Here is a 16,863-nt window from a genome sequence, read left to right on the forward strand (position 1 = left end):
TTGCGATTCCATTGCGAGGCAGAGAGAGTGATGGGCATCATCTGATGCTCTGCATGTGTGAGGACTCAGAGACAGAAGAGATTAGGCGTGATCCAACAGCTCTAATTGTGTCAGAATGGAGTGGGGGCTCCAAAACAGATGTAAAAAAATCCTAGCATTTCAAAATGCCAACATCTAATTGCACTGTCAGTCATTCTCTTGTTCCTGGAAGAACAAAAGGTCAAATGTGGGGGTATGTCAGGTTGGCAACGATTCCTAGATTGATGCCAACACGAGAAACTAACAAACAGACCTGAAGGTTCCTGATACCTCATTATTACAGTATGTGCAGTGCCAATGAAACCTATTGCCTGTAACATGTGTGATCAAATTGAATACAGACTATAAAGAGTATTTTGTTTAGAGATCCCATGAGGAGAATTGTTACTATTCCAGTCCTCTAATGAGAAGCCCAGCTGATCCAGGAGGTGGGGGATACTGGGTGGCCAGCCTCAGCAGTGGCAGAGCTGTATTGATTAGGTATGGGCATTGGGCAGTGCCAGCTGTCTACTTAGGATGGCAGCACCAGCTGGATGGCACCCGCTATGTCTGCCATCCATAGGTAGGAGATGCCCAGGGAACGTTTTCCATTGAGCTGCACCCATGGCACCCGCTATGTCTGCCATCCATAGGTAGGAGATGCCCAGGGAACGTTTTCCATTGAGCTGCACCCATGGCACCCGCTCTTAATGGGAAAACCAATACCCTCACGCATCAACACAGCTGGGGGAGAGGAGACAGACGTCAGATGTCACATTCCTGGCCGGGGGTTTTGACAGCTGCTAATGATGCCCAACAACCCGGGCTGGAGTGTCGGTTTCTGACTGGGGTGCATGATGGGAACGTGGCAAGGTGTATCGCTAAAATGTAGGAGACTGTGATGCATATGGAGAGAAAAGGAGAGGGCGGGGGGGAGAGGGGGGGAGATTAAGGGAGCTCAGGAGAGTGGCACTGAGTGAGCTGAGAAGAGCGGGCCATAAAAGACGTAAAACAGCAGGGCAAACACAGCAAGCAACTCAGATCTGCTATTTACATCTGCGTCAGAGGGTTTAAAAACATCCAAATGAGAGGAACAGAATCCACCACAGCAGCCCTGGGTACACTCTAATGTTTTCACATTATCTTACGGTCAGCCCTAATGTTTGTGGTATCCCTGTTGATTACTTTTTCACCCCTTTTTTTTTTTTTTACCATTTAAGGGTTTTCAAGAGTCTTTTTTCCAAGTTGCTGAATGAAGATAATATGGCGTCTGTGTTTCTGTCTCACTCACTCTTCCCCCTAGCTCCTGGCTCTTGGATTCCTGGCTCAGGGGGTCGAACTGTGTAGCACCAGTGCTTTCTGGCATCTCCAGCCTTTGTCTACAGCACTCCTATTAGTCAGTCTGTAGTCACACTCTTTATCACCAGAGGCAAATGCACTATATTGCAGCAGACAGAAGTTGGTCTTGACGCAATTCTGCGTTCTGCTCAAATTTAGCTTTTGGTAACCTTATCCAAAATAACACATTCTTTCAATAAAAAACACGGCTGGGCTTATTTTCGGTGCACCCACATGTTTATGCCTCTCTCCAAACCCAATTATTTCATTGTCCCGACATTGGAGCTAATAAATCTGGAGGTTTGGGTTTCAGCGGGAGAGCAGTACAGGGGGAAAAAGTCCTGAAAGATCGAGTTTTTACGGTTTTGCTAAAATACGGCATGAAGTCATGGTCTGAAAAATGATAGCAATTAATCAGCGCTACCGAATACAATCCACTCAACTAATCACAATTAAGTTAATGGATGAGTCACCAGGAAAGGGCCCGGCATGCTAACTACGGTCCCCCAAAGACGCAGCCAAAACCTGCAGGCCTATACCACGAGAAAGAGAGAGAGAGAGAGAGAGAGGGGAAAGAATTTACCACGATACTGTACAGAACTCTTGTTATGATGTCAAGTTTGAGAATTTCAGGCTGATTATATGAAATTGCATGTTAAAGGGCACATCAAAATCAATTTTTTGTAGCAGTGAATGAGGACTACACAATTTGGGGTCCTGATTGGCAGCGATGCTAAAATGGCGGTGACTTCACTGAGACCACATGACCGCTACTGCCTTAATGTACACGCACTGGAAGTACAGTACCGCCTTTCTTCCCTCCACACACACACACCACAGTGGGACGCAACGCCAAAAGGCCAAAGGTTAAATCTCTAAAACGGAGACCTTCATCAGAGGATACAGGACAGTCTGGGGGAACTGCCAGTGCAGGCATTGGTTCTGGCGTGCAGACTATCGCCACAGTGCTCTCTACAATGACTCATATAGGGTGAACAAGAGTGGTCAACCCACACTGATTACCAGCTCCATGTTGGGCCTGTGATTAAAGAGAGACAGAGAGAACACTGGGAAATGAAGGCAGTGAGGGCTCTCTTTGAGACAACACAGGCAGGACGACCAGACCACAGAGTGGGCAGTCCAGGACTGGCTCTCTCAGCCAAGGTGCTTGCCCTTCCCCAACCATGCACAAATAGCACCATCAAACGCTCAGACGTGACATTTCTGGGGGACGCCAGCCATAATCGGAGCCCTTTGGAATTTATTGTTTTGTTTTCACTCAGAAAACACACAGCCCTCCAAAAGAAACCTCTGCACTACAGTCAGCCCTCAATTAGGGGAGACCACAAAAGATTAGGGTCACAGCCACCGCAGGGTCCTCCAGGCACTGACAAGGCCGCCTTAACTGAGGGGATGAGGGCTGGACACAGGAAACTATCACTCAAGTATCAGTCTCTGCAACCTCTCTACATCACACTATACACCTGTATCCCATTACCCAACCCCCTTGCACTACCACACTATCAAAACAACAACAACAACAACATCACACATTGTAAATGCATGTTTCAGAGGTCTCACGATCCAAAACACTTAAGGAGGGGGAAAAAAAGCTGAAAGAAATAACACAACCCGACAATTAAACTGACCATGGTTGAGTGTAAATCACATTATGGTTTCCAAAACGTGACCTCACAGTACCATCAGTGGAAGGGGCTAGTGAGAAAACAATATGAGAGAAAGAACATTACACAGCCAGTGCTGAAAGCCACTTATTACATTGACCAGTGAGTGGAACATGGAAGAGGCTGGAACCCAAAATGACTTAGGTGTGTTCCCGGTTCCCTGGGGTGTGGGTAGAGGGAGGGAGGTGTGGCGCCGGCCCAGGGCCAAAGTGGAGGTCTGAGAAAACCTCATTGTAAAAATAGAGCAGCCCTGGACAGCCCTAGTAGACCAGATCAAAGAGGGGCGGGGCCTCAGCACACAACAAAGGGACGGCCCTCTGATGACAGAGGCCTGTGACAGGGCATCAGCCGGAGGGGATGGGGTGGGACAGGAAGAGAGCTGGCATGCCAGGCAGGGCACTGGGGTCAGTCCAGAGCTGGGGAGGGAGAGAGCAATACGACACAGGGTGAGAGAGGGAGAGAGTCAGAGAGAGATGCAGAGAGAAAAGAGAGAGGAGGGTGGTGAGAGCCAGCTGACCACATACAGGGGGGCCAGTCTGGAATGTGTGGTATGTCAGTGAGGAGGAAATAGAGGATGAGAGTGAAAAAGGAGCCAGGCCAAGATGCTGCTACTGCTGCTACTACTGTGGTAGTCGTTGTTGTTGAGGTCAGGACCATGTGGACGTGAGCAGGGAGTGCGATGAGGGAAACCTTTACAGCAAGCCAGACACACAGGCCAGACTGACTTACAGAGCACACAAATATACTGTACAAATTCCACTAGGTCAGTATCAGTATACTGTAGTGCTACTCGGATGGCCAGTACAGAGTAGAGCCTTCAACACACACTACTTATCAGTATTATCAATCATCATCATTATCATCATCATCAGTGTGTTGTGAGATAGACTTACAAGAGGTTCCTTGTTTTTCACAAGACGTATGATCTTCACGGAGTCCTCGTCATCGTCAATGTCTTCAGGCAGCGGTGGCAGCTCTGGATCGTAGCTCTTCTGGGCCACCGTGTCATGGACGGAGAGAAGACTCTGTGAGGGGGGGAGGCAAAAAGAGGGGGGAAGAAGGGATGGGAGGAGAGGAGAAGGGGACAAGGGGTTGCCATTCAGAATACAAAGTCACGATCCCAGTACTGTGAATATTCAAATCAACAACACAGCACACTGCAATGTACTGTACTATACAACTCTGACCATAACCAAAACCCTTTCAATTGAAAAAGAGAAAAGGCAGAGAGAGAGAGAGAGGGGAGGATGATTATGAATTGTGGTGCTGCTCATGTACCTGGTGATGGATTTGATTTCGTTAAGGTCTCGTTATTCTAGCTACATGTGTTAATTGCCATTAAGGCTGTAGGTCTGGCTCATAGATCTTCGTGATTAAAGGTGTTTCAGTGGCGGCTAGTCCAGAGCGCTATGAATCATGGGGGAGAGGAGGATGACCCTCCCGTCCCTGCGGCGTTGTTTTCCAGCGGCGGGTCCCACGGGAGCGTTGATGTTCAGCGACGGAGCGAAGTAATGAAGTTCTCAGCCGCCTCAGATATTTCACACGTTCACGAGCGATAGAAAAAAAACGGGACACAGACGAGAATGATCGCATTCAGAGATTCATTTTTCAAACTATTTAACGACTGTGTCCCAAAATGCTGTTGGAAGCGCGCCGTTTTTTCCATGATAAAAAACATCTTCCAATCCTGTGCCAGAGAGTATGAGGGGGAGAATTGGAGGAGAGGAGAGAAGAGCAGTCTGGTTTATTACAAGGGAGCACGCTGCACTACAGCATTCAAGATGTTCCTAAAAGAGACCAGATGGGAGGAGGAGAGACAACTGGTGCACTGGCCAAACGCCACTGGGAGCCAGTCTGACCAGCAGGAACCCTGAGGGCACTACAATGTGCAATATATACTGAGCTGTAACTGTTCATGTGTTCTTTGTGTGTTGTATATCTACTTTTTGACTGTTGATATTGTCTTTTTCTGTTTCTGACCCTGGGAAGAGTGAAATGTCTTTGTGGGAGGCAAGTCTGAATCTGAACTGGATCTCTCTAAACAACACTGAATATGTCTTCGCAAGATGTCCCTTATCAAAAGACTGTACTATACGTATGGTAGGGAGATGCGCACGCACACGCACGCGCGCACGCACACACACACACACACACACACATTTCTGTAATAACAGACTCATTCAACTAGCCAGTGAATTAAAACAGCTTGCACCAGACCATGCTCCATTCAGAGCTGAATAAAATATTACAGAAAAAATATTTTCAGAGGCCGCAAAAACGCTCTCGATTTGCGGCCACATCTCTTTTTCCGTTTTTCTTCCTTTCTTCTCTCGTTTTTTTTGGGGCAGAAAACTTTTTAATGTAGCGATGTATCGAGTTTCCAGAGTTTCCGAAAACAGGGCAGATGAACGCCGCCCTGTGCCATTGTGATTCCAGATCAGAGCGGGGGTTTCTTGCCATGGGTGAACACACGCCGTGTCCCCGCCCCCCCCTGGTGATGTGTTGCTGTCACTCACAACACTTGATCTGCTCCTCAACAACATTAAGGTCTCTTCCCATGTGCCAATCACACGTTCTCCGTTTCAACAGGGCTACATCCCTGGGACCAGAGGAGCAGACCTACCGCAACAGCACTTCCTCACACCAACCTCCCTCACTTCGGCCCCTGTGTTCCTAGCGCTCCCCTCTCGTTTTCTTAGCCACACAGACACACCAACCTTTCCCCCACTGACCTACCATTTGCTCCTTCCTTAGATCCCTATCCATCAAACATAATATCCTGAACTCTGAGTGTCCTCTCATCAATGTCCGCCACTTCCTCAGGTCCAACACCCACCCCATCACCCTCCCCTATCCCCTGTCAGCTCGTAACAGGCTGGCCGGTAATGCCTTGTAAAAACTCCCGATCACAACCACTGCAAGGTAGCAATAACAGCGCCATGCTAATAGGTAGCACATGGCGGAGGCCCTTGCTTGTGGCCAATGACACACACACACACACACACACACACACACACACACACACACACAGACACACACAGACACACACAGACACACACAGACACACACACAGACACACACACAGACACACACAGACACACACACACACAGACACACACACACACAGACACACACACACACAGACACACAGACACACACACGTGTATGGAAGCATTCCTCTGGGTCAACGCACGTCAAGAGGTCCTGTTAGGTCTCAGTGCCAGTGACTTAGCCCTCTAATTGAATTTAGGGCCGATATCCTAGTTGGAAATGAACTCTAAAGCTGGGACGTGCAGCTTGGGTGAGGAGGAGAACAGCTCAGCTCGCCTTGTTTTCAGGACCCGTACTTTAGAGTGTGTTTATTAGACCCGTACTTTAGACATAATAGGGATCCTAGAAAAACAGATCACTGAGCTTGTTTAAATAAACCGGCAAATGCATTCCTGGCATCCAGCTCTCATTAAGCCTGGGGTTGTCATTCGCCGAGTCTTTTTTCAACCTGCGAGGCTGGCACTAACTGGCCCCAGAGCCCCGCTGTGTGTTCCACTTCTGAAGCACCAGGCAATGCGGTAGGCAGGCTGGGACACACCGCGTCCCCTACCCTGCCCTCAGAACACACAGTTCCCCCCTCGAAAACAGACGACAGTCATAATTGGCACTTTCACCACTGTCAATATTAGTCTTTCTGAGGAGGCTAATATGGTCAAAAGTTGTTTTTTCATGTGCGAATCATAAAAGGGAAGAAGAGGAGGAGGCGGAGGGGAGAGAGGGGTGCTTTAAAAGTGTGATTTATGTCCCGCCCTAGGAATGGATCATTTCAGCCATAATTGAGAGTGATACAGTTACTATCGCACAGAGACGCCATTCAAAGCCAGCCATCTGCTTGTGTTTTACACCGAGGCCTGTGATTTACATGGGGGCCGGTATCGGGTGCCCCGGTGGACGGACAGATCCCAAGCCATTGGGAGACATGGCGTTAAATGCTGCTCGAGCCCACAGGCCGCCGCTGCTTTTAAAGCCACTCAAAGGCGCTAGCTTCCAAACCTCAGTGTTACAGTCAAAACTCTCCCCCTGCCACGGCGCTGAGATTAATCTATCGTGACCAAGTGCTTCTGCTTGAAGTCGGTGTGACGGTTTACCCAGGGAGCGGTAAAACGTTCAGACGAGTAGTGTGGCGGGCCCAAACCATGCGAGAACCAGCCAGTGGCGCGGGGGTAGGGGGATGACTGAGGAAGGGTGGGTGTAGGGGTGGTGTGTGTGTGTGTTAGGGCAGCTGTGAACAGTTCAACCTGTCGTCACCTCAGGGCAAAGGGGTGTGGCCCCTACCCAGCAGGCCGGCAGAGGCTGTACCCAACCGGACATAGGGGCAGGGTGGGGGTGTGGGGGTGTGTGTGTGTGTAATGCTTGGACCGTGCTCCCGTCCGGTCTTTCACTTGCGGCGGTTCTTCCTCCGGAGCTGTCAGCCCAACTGACCGATGAGTTTCACGAGAACTCCGGTTTGATGGATCAAAGCTCACCGGGACCAAAAACCCTGCACTGCTAACTCTATCATAACACAATAAAGAGAGCCTTGCTGAGACAGGCACGCCTGATGGCAGCCGACCATCTTTAAGGAGCAATCAGGTGTATAGGGAACATCCTCTTGGAGTTGACTGAGACAAAATAGAGAGCTAGCAAAGCAGGCGCACACTTGTGCATACGTAGCACTCCGAGATCACAGCTGTGATGGATTCTCCTGATCTTAATTTGTCTCCTGCTAGGGGGGGGGGGCTGATCTGACGCCATTCATCTTGTGAACGTTCGCTGAGCGCTTGTCTCCCTGCCCTGCTGTTGACATGAGAGAGACAGAGAGGGGCTCCACACTCCAAGGTGTTTTTTCTGGCAGCGCACAAATAACTGTGACAGGCCCATTTCAGAGGTCCAAACCTCATCTCTCAGACTCACAGTCTCTGCTGTCTGCATCACCTGAAGTACAGATTTATGTCTAACAAGAGGAGAGACAGCAGCCAAATCATTATTATAAAAAAGAGAGAGAGAGAGAGAGAGAGTAAAAGAAAAGCTTTTAAAATCCGGGGGAGTGTTGCATCCATCGGTGCTGTATCAGTCTGGTTGACCTGAGTATGAGCAGGCCGGCGCTGTATCATATGAAGACTGGAGAGTAGTGGGAGAGGAGATAACGCAATGTGTCTGAGGGAGACAGAGGCTGAGGGAGGTTTGTGGTCACACTTTATATTACATTTCCCCAATACCTGGTTAATAACTGTGTAATAACACTGCATTAACACACTGGTATGCAGTACATTGAGTAATGGCTTTGTACTTGCTTAGTAATAGAGTTGAACAGAGTGTGTTATTACATGACCTGTTCAGAGTAAGTACAGTAGGTGAGGGAGTGAGTGAATGAGGAGTCGTATAGAGTAGTTAGGATTGTGGATTTAGAGTAGGTAGAGCAATTCGGTGAGTGTTTGTGCTGTGTCCCGGCCTCTTACCTTGACGTGGGGTTTGGCCAGCAGTTTGAGCAGCTCTTTGATCTCTCCACTGACCGCCTTCCCCTGCAGCTCCTCAGCCAGCTGAACAAGAGAGACAGAGGTAGAGAGAAAGAAGGAGGGTTGGAATAAATGTACTGTGTCAAGTGCATATACACAGACAGACAGTCATAGAATAGACACACACATAGCCTAGACAGGAGGTAAGAAATAACACACACAGGCCACACACACACACACACACCCACAGAAGAGTCTGTTGCGTTCTAGATGATCCATGTCCAACATGTGCTAGCAAAGGCCTGAAGAAAAACAGACCATCAATCTAAGCTCTCTCCTAGTCTGGTCCCTACTCTAGCCCACCGCATCCAGACCCAGGCCCGTGGTGGTGGTAGGCTGCTCTGCCTGTGGTTGTCTGGTGAGGGTGGTCTCTGGCTGCACCCTAGGCCAGGCTCTTCTCCTTGGGCTGGAAGCCCCTGATTTATGGGTGCCCTGGCAGAGGAGGCTTCGCTCCCGTGGGGCTGTGAGGAGCGGTGAGCGCCCAGACAAAGGACCGCTTGTACTGAACCGAGATCAGGAGTGAACCGACAGCGTCTCTTCAGCGAGTACCGGTGAAAAATCACAGGGGCTCTGAGAATGCCCCCCCCCCCCCCCCCCACTGGCAGGGGAGAGAGTGTGTGTGGGAGGAGGAGGATGTGGACACACACACCCTGCCCTCATTCTGTAGGGCAGCCACCTGCAAAATGACTGTGTGTGTGTGTGTGTGTGTGTGTGTGTGTGTGTGTGTGTGTGTGTGTCTACTCTAAATCCACCCGGTCAAGGAAACAGGGAACAGTACTGGGCTCACACATGGCCACTTGAGTGTGTTGATCATGCAGACAAGAACAACTCTAGGGAAAAGGAGGGAGGTTGTTTGACAAATGACCCCCAGGGTGACATAAGAGGGCAGTAGGGGTGAAGAAAAGGTAAAGATGGGGCCTGGGGGAAACTTTCACCTCCTCTGTGACAGAATCTGGCTTTTCCACTTAGACTAACCCTGCCATGGATTGACAGTGAACTAATGAATAGCCACGGTGGCCAGGGTCACTCTTACTGCCCCCCGTTCCACCCCCAAAACTCCACTTCATCACCACAGAGGACCCACTACTGTCCCCTGAAGGGACAGGCAGGAGCTGGGGGAGTGGAGTGTGGAAAGGCTGACAGACAGATTAGACAGCCTCTCATGTGTAGGGTCTAGGGAGAGGGGGAGGGATAAGGTAAGGTCGGGGGCGGGGGGTTGTAGAGGTCAGGGTCTTTAGCGAGCATCTTACTCGGAGCATACATCACCCGTGCCAAACTGTTAACAGCTAGAGAGAGATAACCGTAAATTTCCAGCAGTTTATTGTCTTATTAAGGGGCTTAGCCTCATAACTCACAAGGGAGGAAAGATGAGGCATGTTTGACAACATTCTCTACACACTACCTTCATGGTTCCACGTTAGAATCACACTTTCCATTCCCCCCTTCTTCTCTGTCTGGGGTGAAAAAAAGAACGAACGAAAGGATGATGGGCTACTTTGTGGCTGTGCCTATTTCATTTGTAACGGCATAGCCCACACGAGTGTGTATTTGGACAAGTATGACCTGGAGCATGGAGTTTACAGTTCGCGCGGCCCTGAAGACCTATTACGTTATTTCAAACACAAATAAAAACCCGGGGCTGTAACACACAAATCGTGTTCAATTAAAGACGTCTCTTTCCATTTAATTTTACACCAGATGTTTCATAACATCATCTGGTGTACAAGACTTACATGACTCTGTCTCATGGATAGTGACATCAACAAAAGGGCTTATTGGATGAGAACACGAAACTGAAGATGGAGAAACAGATGCAATGCCTGCAGGGATACTATGGTTCTTAAAGCAGTTGGTCTAAAGGGTACGACATGTTATTAAGTTGTTTTGTCCCGAACACAGTTTATTACATTATCAAACAAATGGAAATCATTCCACCATTGCATATGCCCCACTTCAATCTGTCTGAGCACACATGGTGTCCACTTGTTATGTCTTTAAGGCAGAGATGGAGAAGGTAGGCTACAGGAGAAATCTGACACGTGTTGTTGTTCATCACTTGAACATCTCTGGCACTGTGACTGCAGAGTGGCAGTGACTGGCTACTGAGCTCTGGAGTCATACTCTCTGAGACCACCTGGTGGACAGTGTTGGAACTGACAGGCTTCTCAGCTCAGTCTGGGGAGGCTGGGAACACAGCCAATGGAGGAGAGAGAGGGGTAGAGGAGACAGATATCAGCAGCTGTGGCCTCAGCACCAGAGATGGAGCAGAAGAGTAATGAATAACCCAGTCCAACACAGTGTCTCAGTGACTAATGTCTAAACGGGGATTTCTAACCAGTATCAGAATTCTACGAAGGAGGCAGACCTGATGCAAACTCATAAGACAGAGAGCAGGGAGACAGTGAAGATGAGGACAGTTATTAAATCAGTGGACAGCATTGGAACTCAGGCTACAGTCAAGTCAGCTCAGCTAGCAATACTGACTCTTTTGAAGAACACCATTGCAAGCCTACTCCATTCGCCCCAGGTTTTGATCATGTTTAATGGAGTCATAGAGGCAGCAGTAGATTGTTAGACTGTAGCAGTCACCTACTGAGCCTACTCTAGACAGTGCACCGGGGGCAGACTAGGGTTGAAGTGTCATTTTATGTTAGGCAATAAATTAAACCTCCATTACCGAAACTCAACCCCAAAATGAATTTCAGCAAGAGCTTCTATAGCAGCTCAATATTCAACAACGACTTCAATGGGTTTCATTTCGAGCGGCAACGCGGTGAAAAACAATCCTTCTTAAAAACACACACAAGTGCTCGGAGTCACTTGGTAGCTGCCAACCAGGGATCTCTGGCACTTTGGCCGCTTTGATAAACCATCACTGGGTTTTATCCTGATATCTGATAATCCCTGTGAGAGATTTCTGAGAGCATTTACGAGGAAACGTAAATTTAAAAGCTGTAATTTGAAAAAATGGTTGAGGGGGGAGGGGCTGATTTTTGGTCCCTTAAAGAAATAGAGAATGGCCATTTGCCACGACCTAGGGAATGAGAACGAAAGGGAAAGAGAAACAAAGCCGTCCTGGCTCTCCTCTGGCCAGCATATGGTAGAAACCCACTGGAATTCTGTACTGGGGTCCCTGGTGCTGGGGGGGGAGAGAGAGAGAGAGAGAGAGAGAGAGAGAGAGAGAGAGAAAGGGTTGTTTCTCCTAATAACTCTCTGTCATTTTTCTCCTGTGGAGTCGCCACAGGGCGGCCCAGTGTGGTTCTGGGCCTGGTGACCCGGGGGGCTGCCATCAGTCTTCTCAAGTCTCTCTGTGGCTCTGACTGTGGGTCAGAGCAGAACACACCAGCTCTGCTAAAGAAACACACGACCAGCCAGTCCATAAAAAAGACCACAGGACTGACTCACTCTCCCTTTCTCCTTTCTTCTGACTCAGGACTAATTATGATGATATATGGCCATGTGCTCTTTAAATGGGGAGGAATACTCTGAGGCACTTTGATTACAATAAACAGAGCTGGGGATTTAAAACAAAACCACAGATCATTAAACCATTGGCTTTCCCCCGCTTACTAAGCCAGACTGGCCCGTGGGTTTACGCAGGTGGGTGGGTGTGTGTGTGTGTGTGTGTGTGTGTGTGTGTGATACTGCTAGTTTAATTAATGACCTACTGTATAGGGAGAAACACTAGCATCTTGTCAATGGATGTTTTGTTAATAATGATCTAAAATGTTTTTCATAGACTGATGAGGCGAGCAGGCTTTTGTAGGCCGATGAGAGGAAACAGCCCATCATATGCAGCCTTGTTGATAGTTTGTTATTGCCACGGTGCAATGGCATTCTGGGGACAGGTTAATAAATCGCTAGGCCGTGTGCCACAGGTAGTGCGGTGACGCTTCCACCTCTCTAACTCATTTATTTATGTCACACGGCTCATTTCCTTTCTTTCATCTGCCGTTTGTCTGCCCTGGTCCTCCGCCCAACATCCTCATCCATCTTTAGCTTTCCTTCAGATCTTTGCCCTCTCTCACTCTCTTCTCTCTTTCCTTTGCCCCAGGAATGATACATCTCTCCCCTGGGGGTACAAGAGCTGGATTTTATATTCTATTCCGTAGCGGCTAGACGAAGGGGGGGGTGGGGGGGGGGGCAGAGGGTAGATCTGAGGGTACAGTGTTATTGGAACAGGCGAGTCATCTCATTCTTAGAGTGAGAAGAGCCTGGTAGCTACACAGAGAGAGTTGAGAGGTCATAAGGAGGAGAAACAACAACAGGGAAACCTCATCTGACTCCCGTGGGTGACTCAGGGGGGTCCTGAGGGGACAGAAGGGGAGGTGGGGTGTAAACAGAGAGGGGGTTCCCCCAGGGGTACTTACGTCACGGGCCAGGCTCCCTGCGCTGTCCTGGACCGGGGCAGGGCTGCGCTCCTCATAGTGCTGCAGTTTCTCGTGGATCTGAAAGGAAAGATTGTTGTGGGGGTCAGACACAGGCTGCATGGTCCATAGGGAGGCTGAGCTGAACAAACACCAGGGGCCCAGTTGAGCCGGTGTCAGCTTGCTCTCTCTCTCTCACACACACACACACACACACACACACACACACACACACACAGAGGCTGATCTGACAAGAAGTGCGTCTGTGTAGCCATTGACACGACACGGGATGTTGTCAAGTCCAATTGCTGAAAAGACATGGACAACCAGCCTCCTGATACCTCTCCTCTGTCTCTCTGCATACCAACGCAGGCTTGAGGAGCTGGGCCAAGGGCCTGAGTGACAGGTGGGCTGAAATCTGGATAATTCCTGGATGTCCCAGCACACATTCCAACACAAGGCTGGACGAGAGAGCCCTCTGGCTGGTGTGACAGTGACAGAGCAGCCCCTGGCCTGGAGCTGGGAGCCTGGAGCTGGGAGCCTGGAGGGCCTACACACATTGCGCACATGGAGCAGTGACAAACCACAACCAGGTAATCACTCATTGAGAGGAGGAGGAGGAGGAGGAGAGGGGGAAAATGTGGTTTGTTTTCTGACAAGTTAAAAATTACAGTTGTTTTGTAATTAAAACATCTGTTTCTCTCACTTTTTTTTTTTTCTTCATTCTGAAACCGTGTTACCCGGACAACATCATAGCTCTGATCGTCAGAGGAATGCTGCTAGGAAGAATGTGCAAATTACTGCCCCTCGCAGGATGGAATCTGTCTCTCCTAATGGCATTCTCAATGACTCAAATATCCCAGCAACTGGGTGAAAAAACCCACTGGAATGGCTTTGATATGAACAAACCGAACAAAACCTGTTTGTATTCAGAAAATAGAATCTTGACAGAAAATATGTTGATGATACAGGCTATGGTGATTTTTATGGAGGGAAATTGGGTTACAGCAACGCACAAGAGCTCTCTAAAATATGTCTATGTCCAAGCATATTTATACCCCTCTCCTCATCATAGTTTATTTTCAAATATTGGCTGAACACTGGTATACTAGTATCAGTAGATTTAGACATGCGGTCTCCAATGGTAAATCACGGTGTCACATAGACTGTTAGCCAAGAACAGCCTTGTTTCAGGGTCAGGTTTAAGTCTGTTGAAGGGAAGCCTTGAAGGTTCAAATCCCTGTGCAAAGTCCACATTACTCGCCCATAAAACACTCTGCATTAGGCGTGTCACTGTGGTAATCTGTGGAGGGCTGGGTGGGGAGCCAGACGGCTGCTACACTGAGCTCCAAGGCTCTGAGGCTCTGAGCCTGGGGATGGAGAGGCCCCTTAGGCAGTCATGGGCCTCACATAGCCTAGAGAGTACTGGGAATAAGTTAGTCCACATCACTGAGTTGTGAAACATAACACACACATTTGACTTCATGGATGCTTACAGGTCTGTTGTTGCAGTAACAATGTACATGCTGGTATAGATTGTATAGGTACAGTATGCATGTGACTACATCTATATGCATACCACATTATATTCGCAGGGAGAAAATGCTCTCTACTGTTCTAAAGCCTCTCAAAGTTCAGTCTCCTCTCACCCCCGCAGCCCATAAAAGGACACAGAAGGAGCTACAGTTACTTCATCCGTCTTGCGCATCACTGTAAAAAACATGGTGAATCTGAGAGGAAGAATGACACCGTCTTACATACCAGAAAATGACATCTGCTTAGGTAGTTCCACTAAGCCTGCTTAGTTACTGTGGAATTTCGGTGAGAGAATGCAAGATTAAATGCTTTTATTTACAACTAAGGACAGCGTCCAACTGCCTGTCCGAGAGCACAGGAATGCATCTGTCCGCCGGTGTCACGTATTTAAAAGCCATTATGACGCTTTACATATGCTAGAGCACATTCTTTGGGCCCCCAGCGAAACAGGGCTCCTGGCAAGATGCGGCCACACGGTGGAAAAAGTGGGGCTGAAACACTGAGAGGCAGTGTGTTACAGCCAGCCAGGGGCTTAGCTGGACCAGAGCAGGGCTCCAGAATGCACAGGCAAATCAAAGACAGGGATTCTGCTCCAGAGCGGATGAGAAATACAGTATTTCCTCTTTTAAAAGAGCCATGGAGTCACTCATCCACAAAACGCTAGATGCAGAGAGGTCCCTGAAGTGCAGGCTTAAGGAATGAATGTGGACCTTCACAGGCTCTTCAGAAAACATGCAACAATGGACCACTGTGTATCTGTCCCCATGGAGGCTCAAACCAAGTTGTTCGGTTCCATAAATACCCCACAGGCTTAAAATACACACGCCAACACCAAAAAAATATAAACACAAACATGAATCAGAAACATGTATTGGAGCTGATGTTAATGTTTGAAATGGGAGAACATTTCCAGAGGGGATAAGCCCCACATGACACAACATCAGTCTTCCTCATCCCTGCTGGGGGTCACTGTCATGGTTACCAGGTCAAAGGTAACCTGTATGAACCCTACTCAATAGAACTAAGCCTCTGTGGCATGCCTGTACCAACACACTGAGGGCACAAGGGCTCAGAAAAAAAGGCACAGTGGTAAATGTCTGGAAGAATGGAGAGAAGGAAAGATGGAGAGAGAGAAAGAGAGGTCTGGAGATCACATGGCTGGATTGTGTTTCTGTGTGCGGGGCCTGTGAGGCGGCTAGGAGCACCTGGTTAACATCGGCCGAGGAAAGCTCACGATGACCCCTCTGCTCCTGTTTCCACACAGGCCTGCCGGAGTGTATCCAGTATCCACCGAACACTAGGCCTAATCTAGAACACCTCATCAGCCCTTGCAACGTGGGGGGAGATGGCGGCCGGACTGGCCCAAGTAGGGGAGACAGGGGGCAGACGTGCTGGCTTGAGACTGAAATACCTGTCAGTCTGTGTTTACCCAAGACCCTCTCACAGCACCAGGAGGAAAGAGGCTGTGTTCTCCTCTCCTTTCACACTGGGTCGGTTTTCAGCAGAGCCCAGTCCTGGCATGAGGATCTGGACAGTATGGAGGAGCAATAGCCAGTGCCTGGATATGACAGGGCCATCTTTCACCACACCGCCAAGAGATAACTCAACAGCGCCCCTAGTGGCCACATGTTTTGATTCTGGCTGCTGTGGAGTCGACTGGTACAGTACAGTACTGCCTCAACTGTGCCCGGGCAAAGGCACAACACCAAATCAGTGGCTAAAGTTATACATGCGTGTCCTCCCTCTATACTTCAGACCCCCCCCCCCCTCTCTCTCTGGAGGAGTCGGACACGTACGAAGAGCACGTTGCCTTGAGGAGCCAGTGCATGGAGGTCTGGCGCCTCTGCTCCGGATTCGTGTGGAACACGCTCGTCTCTCGTTTGTCGTGGAAAAGGCCTGGAGAATGTGACGGCTTATTAAGAGCAGAGCAGATGCACTGCAGCTCTGGGGGAGAGGGAGCAGGGCAGTGGGCCAGGCGGCCGTGACAGCCATATCATTAAGTTAGAGGATAGATTTCCTTATGGAGCTCTAGAAGAGGGAATGCTGGGGTTGGGTAACAGGAGAGGGGCCCCTGTTTCAACCCAGAGTAGACCCCGTTTATTCTGAGACAGTGCACTGCTGAATGAGGGTCTGGAGGCGTCCGGGGGTACCCACACATCCACACACTACACACATCCACATGTAAAAGTGGTAGGAACTAAGCAGTGTTTTCGTTCCAGGTCAGAGGTTATTTGTGCTGTTTTCAGACAGACCTCAGCCCATGTGGGAGCTGTAAATACAGTACATGGCACTCTGATCCATATTTTCCATATTTCTGCTTTTTTGCTCCATGTCCTTATAAAGTTGGCTTCATAAGATCCTCTGGTTTCACTT

The 16,863-nt window shown here is 49.0% G+C and overlaps 1 protein-coding gene across 6 annotated transcripts in view; it reads right to left on the bottom strand.

The window, feature by feature from the left end:
* Positions 1-16,863, bottom strand: part of mpp7a (MAGUK p55 scaffold protein 7a) — a 101,173-nt gene that overhangs the window by 40,837 nt on the left and 43,473 nt on the right. For all 6 annotated transcript variants that reach the window (XR_014554570.1, XM_083683559.1, XM_083683555.1 and 3 more), the window contains 3 exons: positions 12,958-13,035; positions 8,531-8,611; positions 3,935-4,066 (listed from right to left, as the gene is read on the bottom strand). Coding sequence is in view for 5 of the 6 variants with exons in the window: in XM_083683559.1 (XP_083539685.1) it covers positions 3,935-4,066; positions 8,531-8,611; positions 12,958-13,035 (291 nt within the window). In the remaining variant the exon portion in view is untranslated. The remainder of the gene's footprint in view (positions 1-3,934; positions 4,067-8,530; positions 8,612-12,957; positions 13,036-16,863) is intronic.

This window comes from Argentina silus (genome assembly GCF_951799395.1).
Source record: "Argentina silus genome assembly, chromosome: 1".
Lineage (NCBI taxonomy): Eukaryota > Metazoa > Chordata > Actinopteri > Argentiniformes > Argentinidae > Argentina > Argentina silus.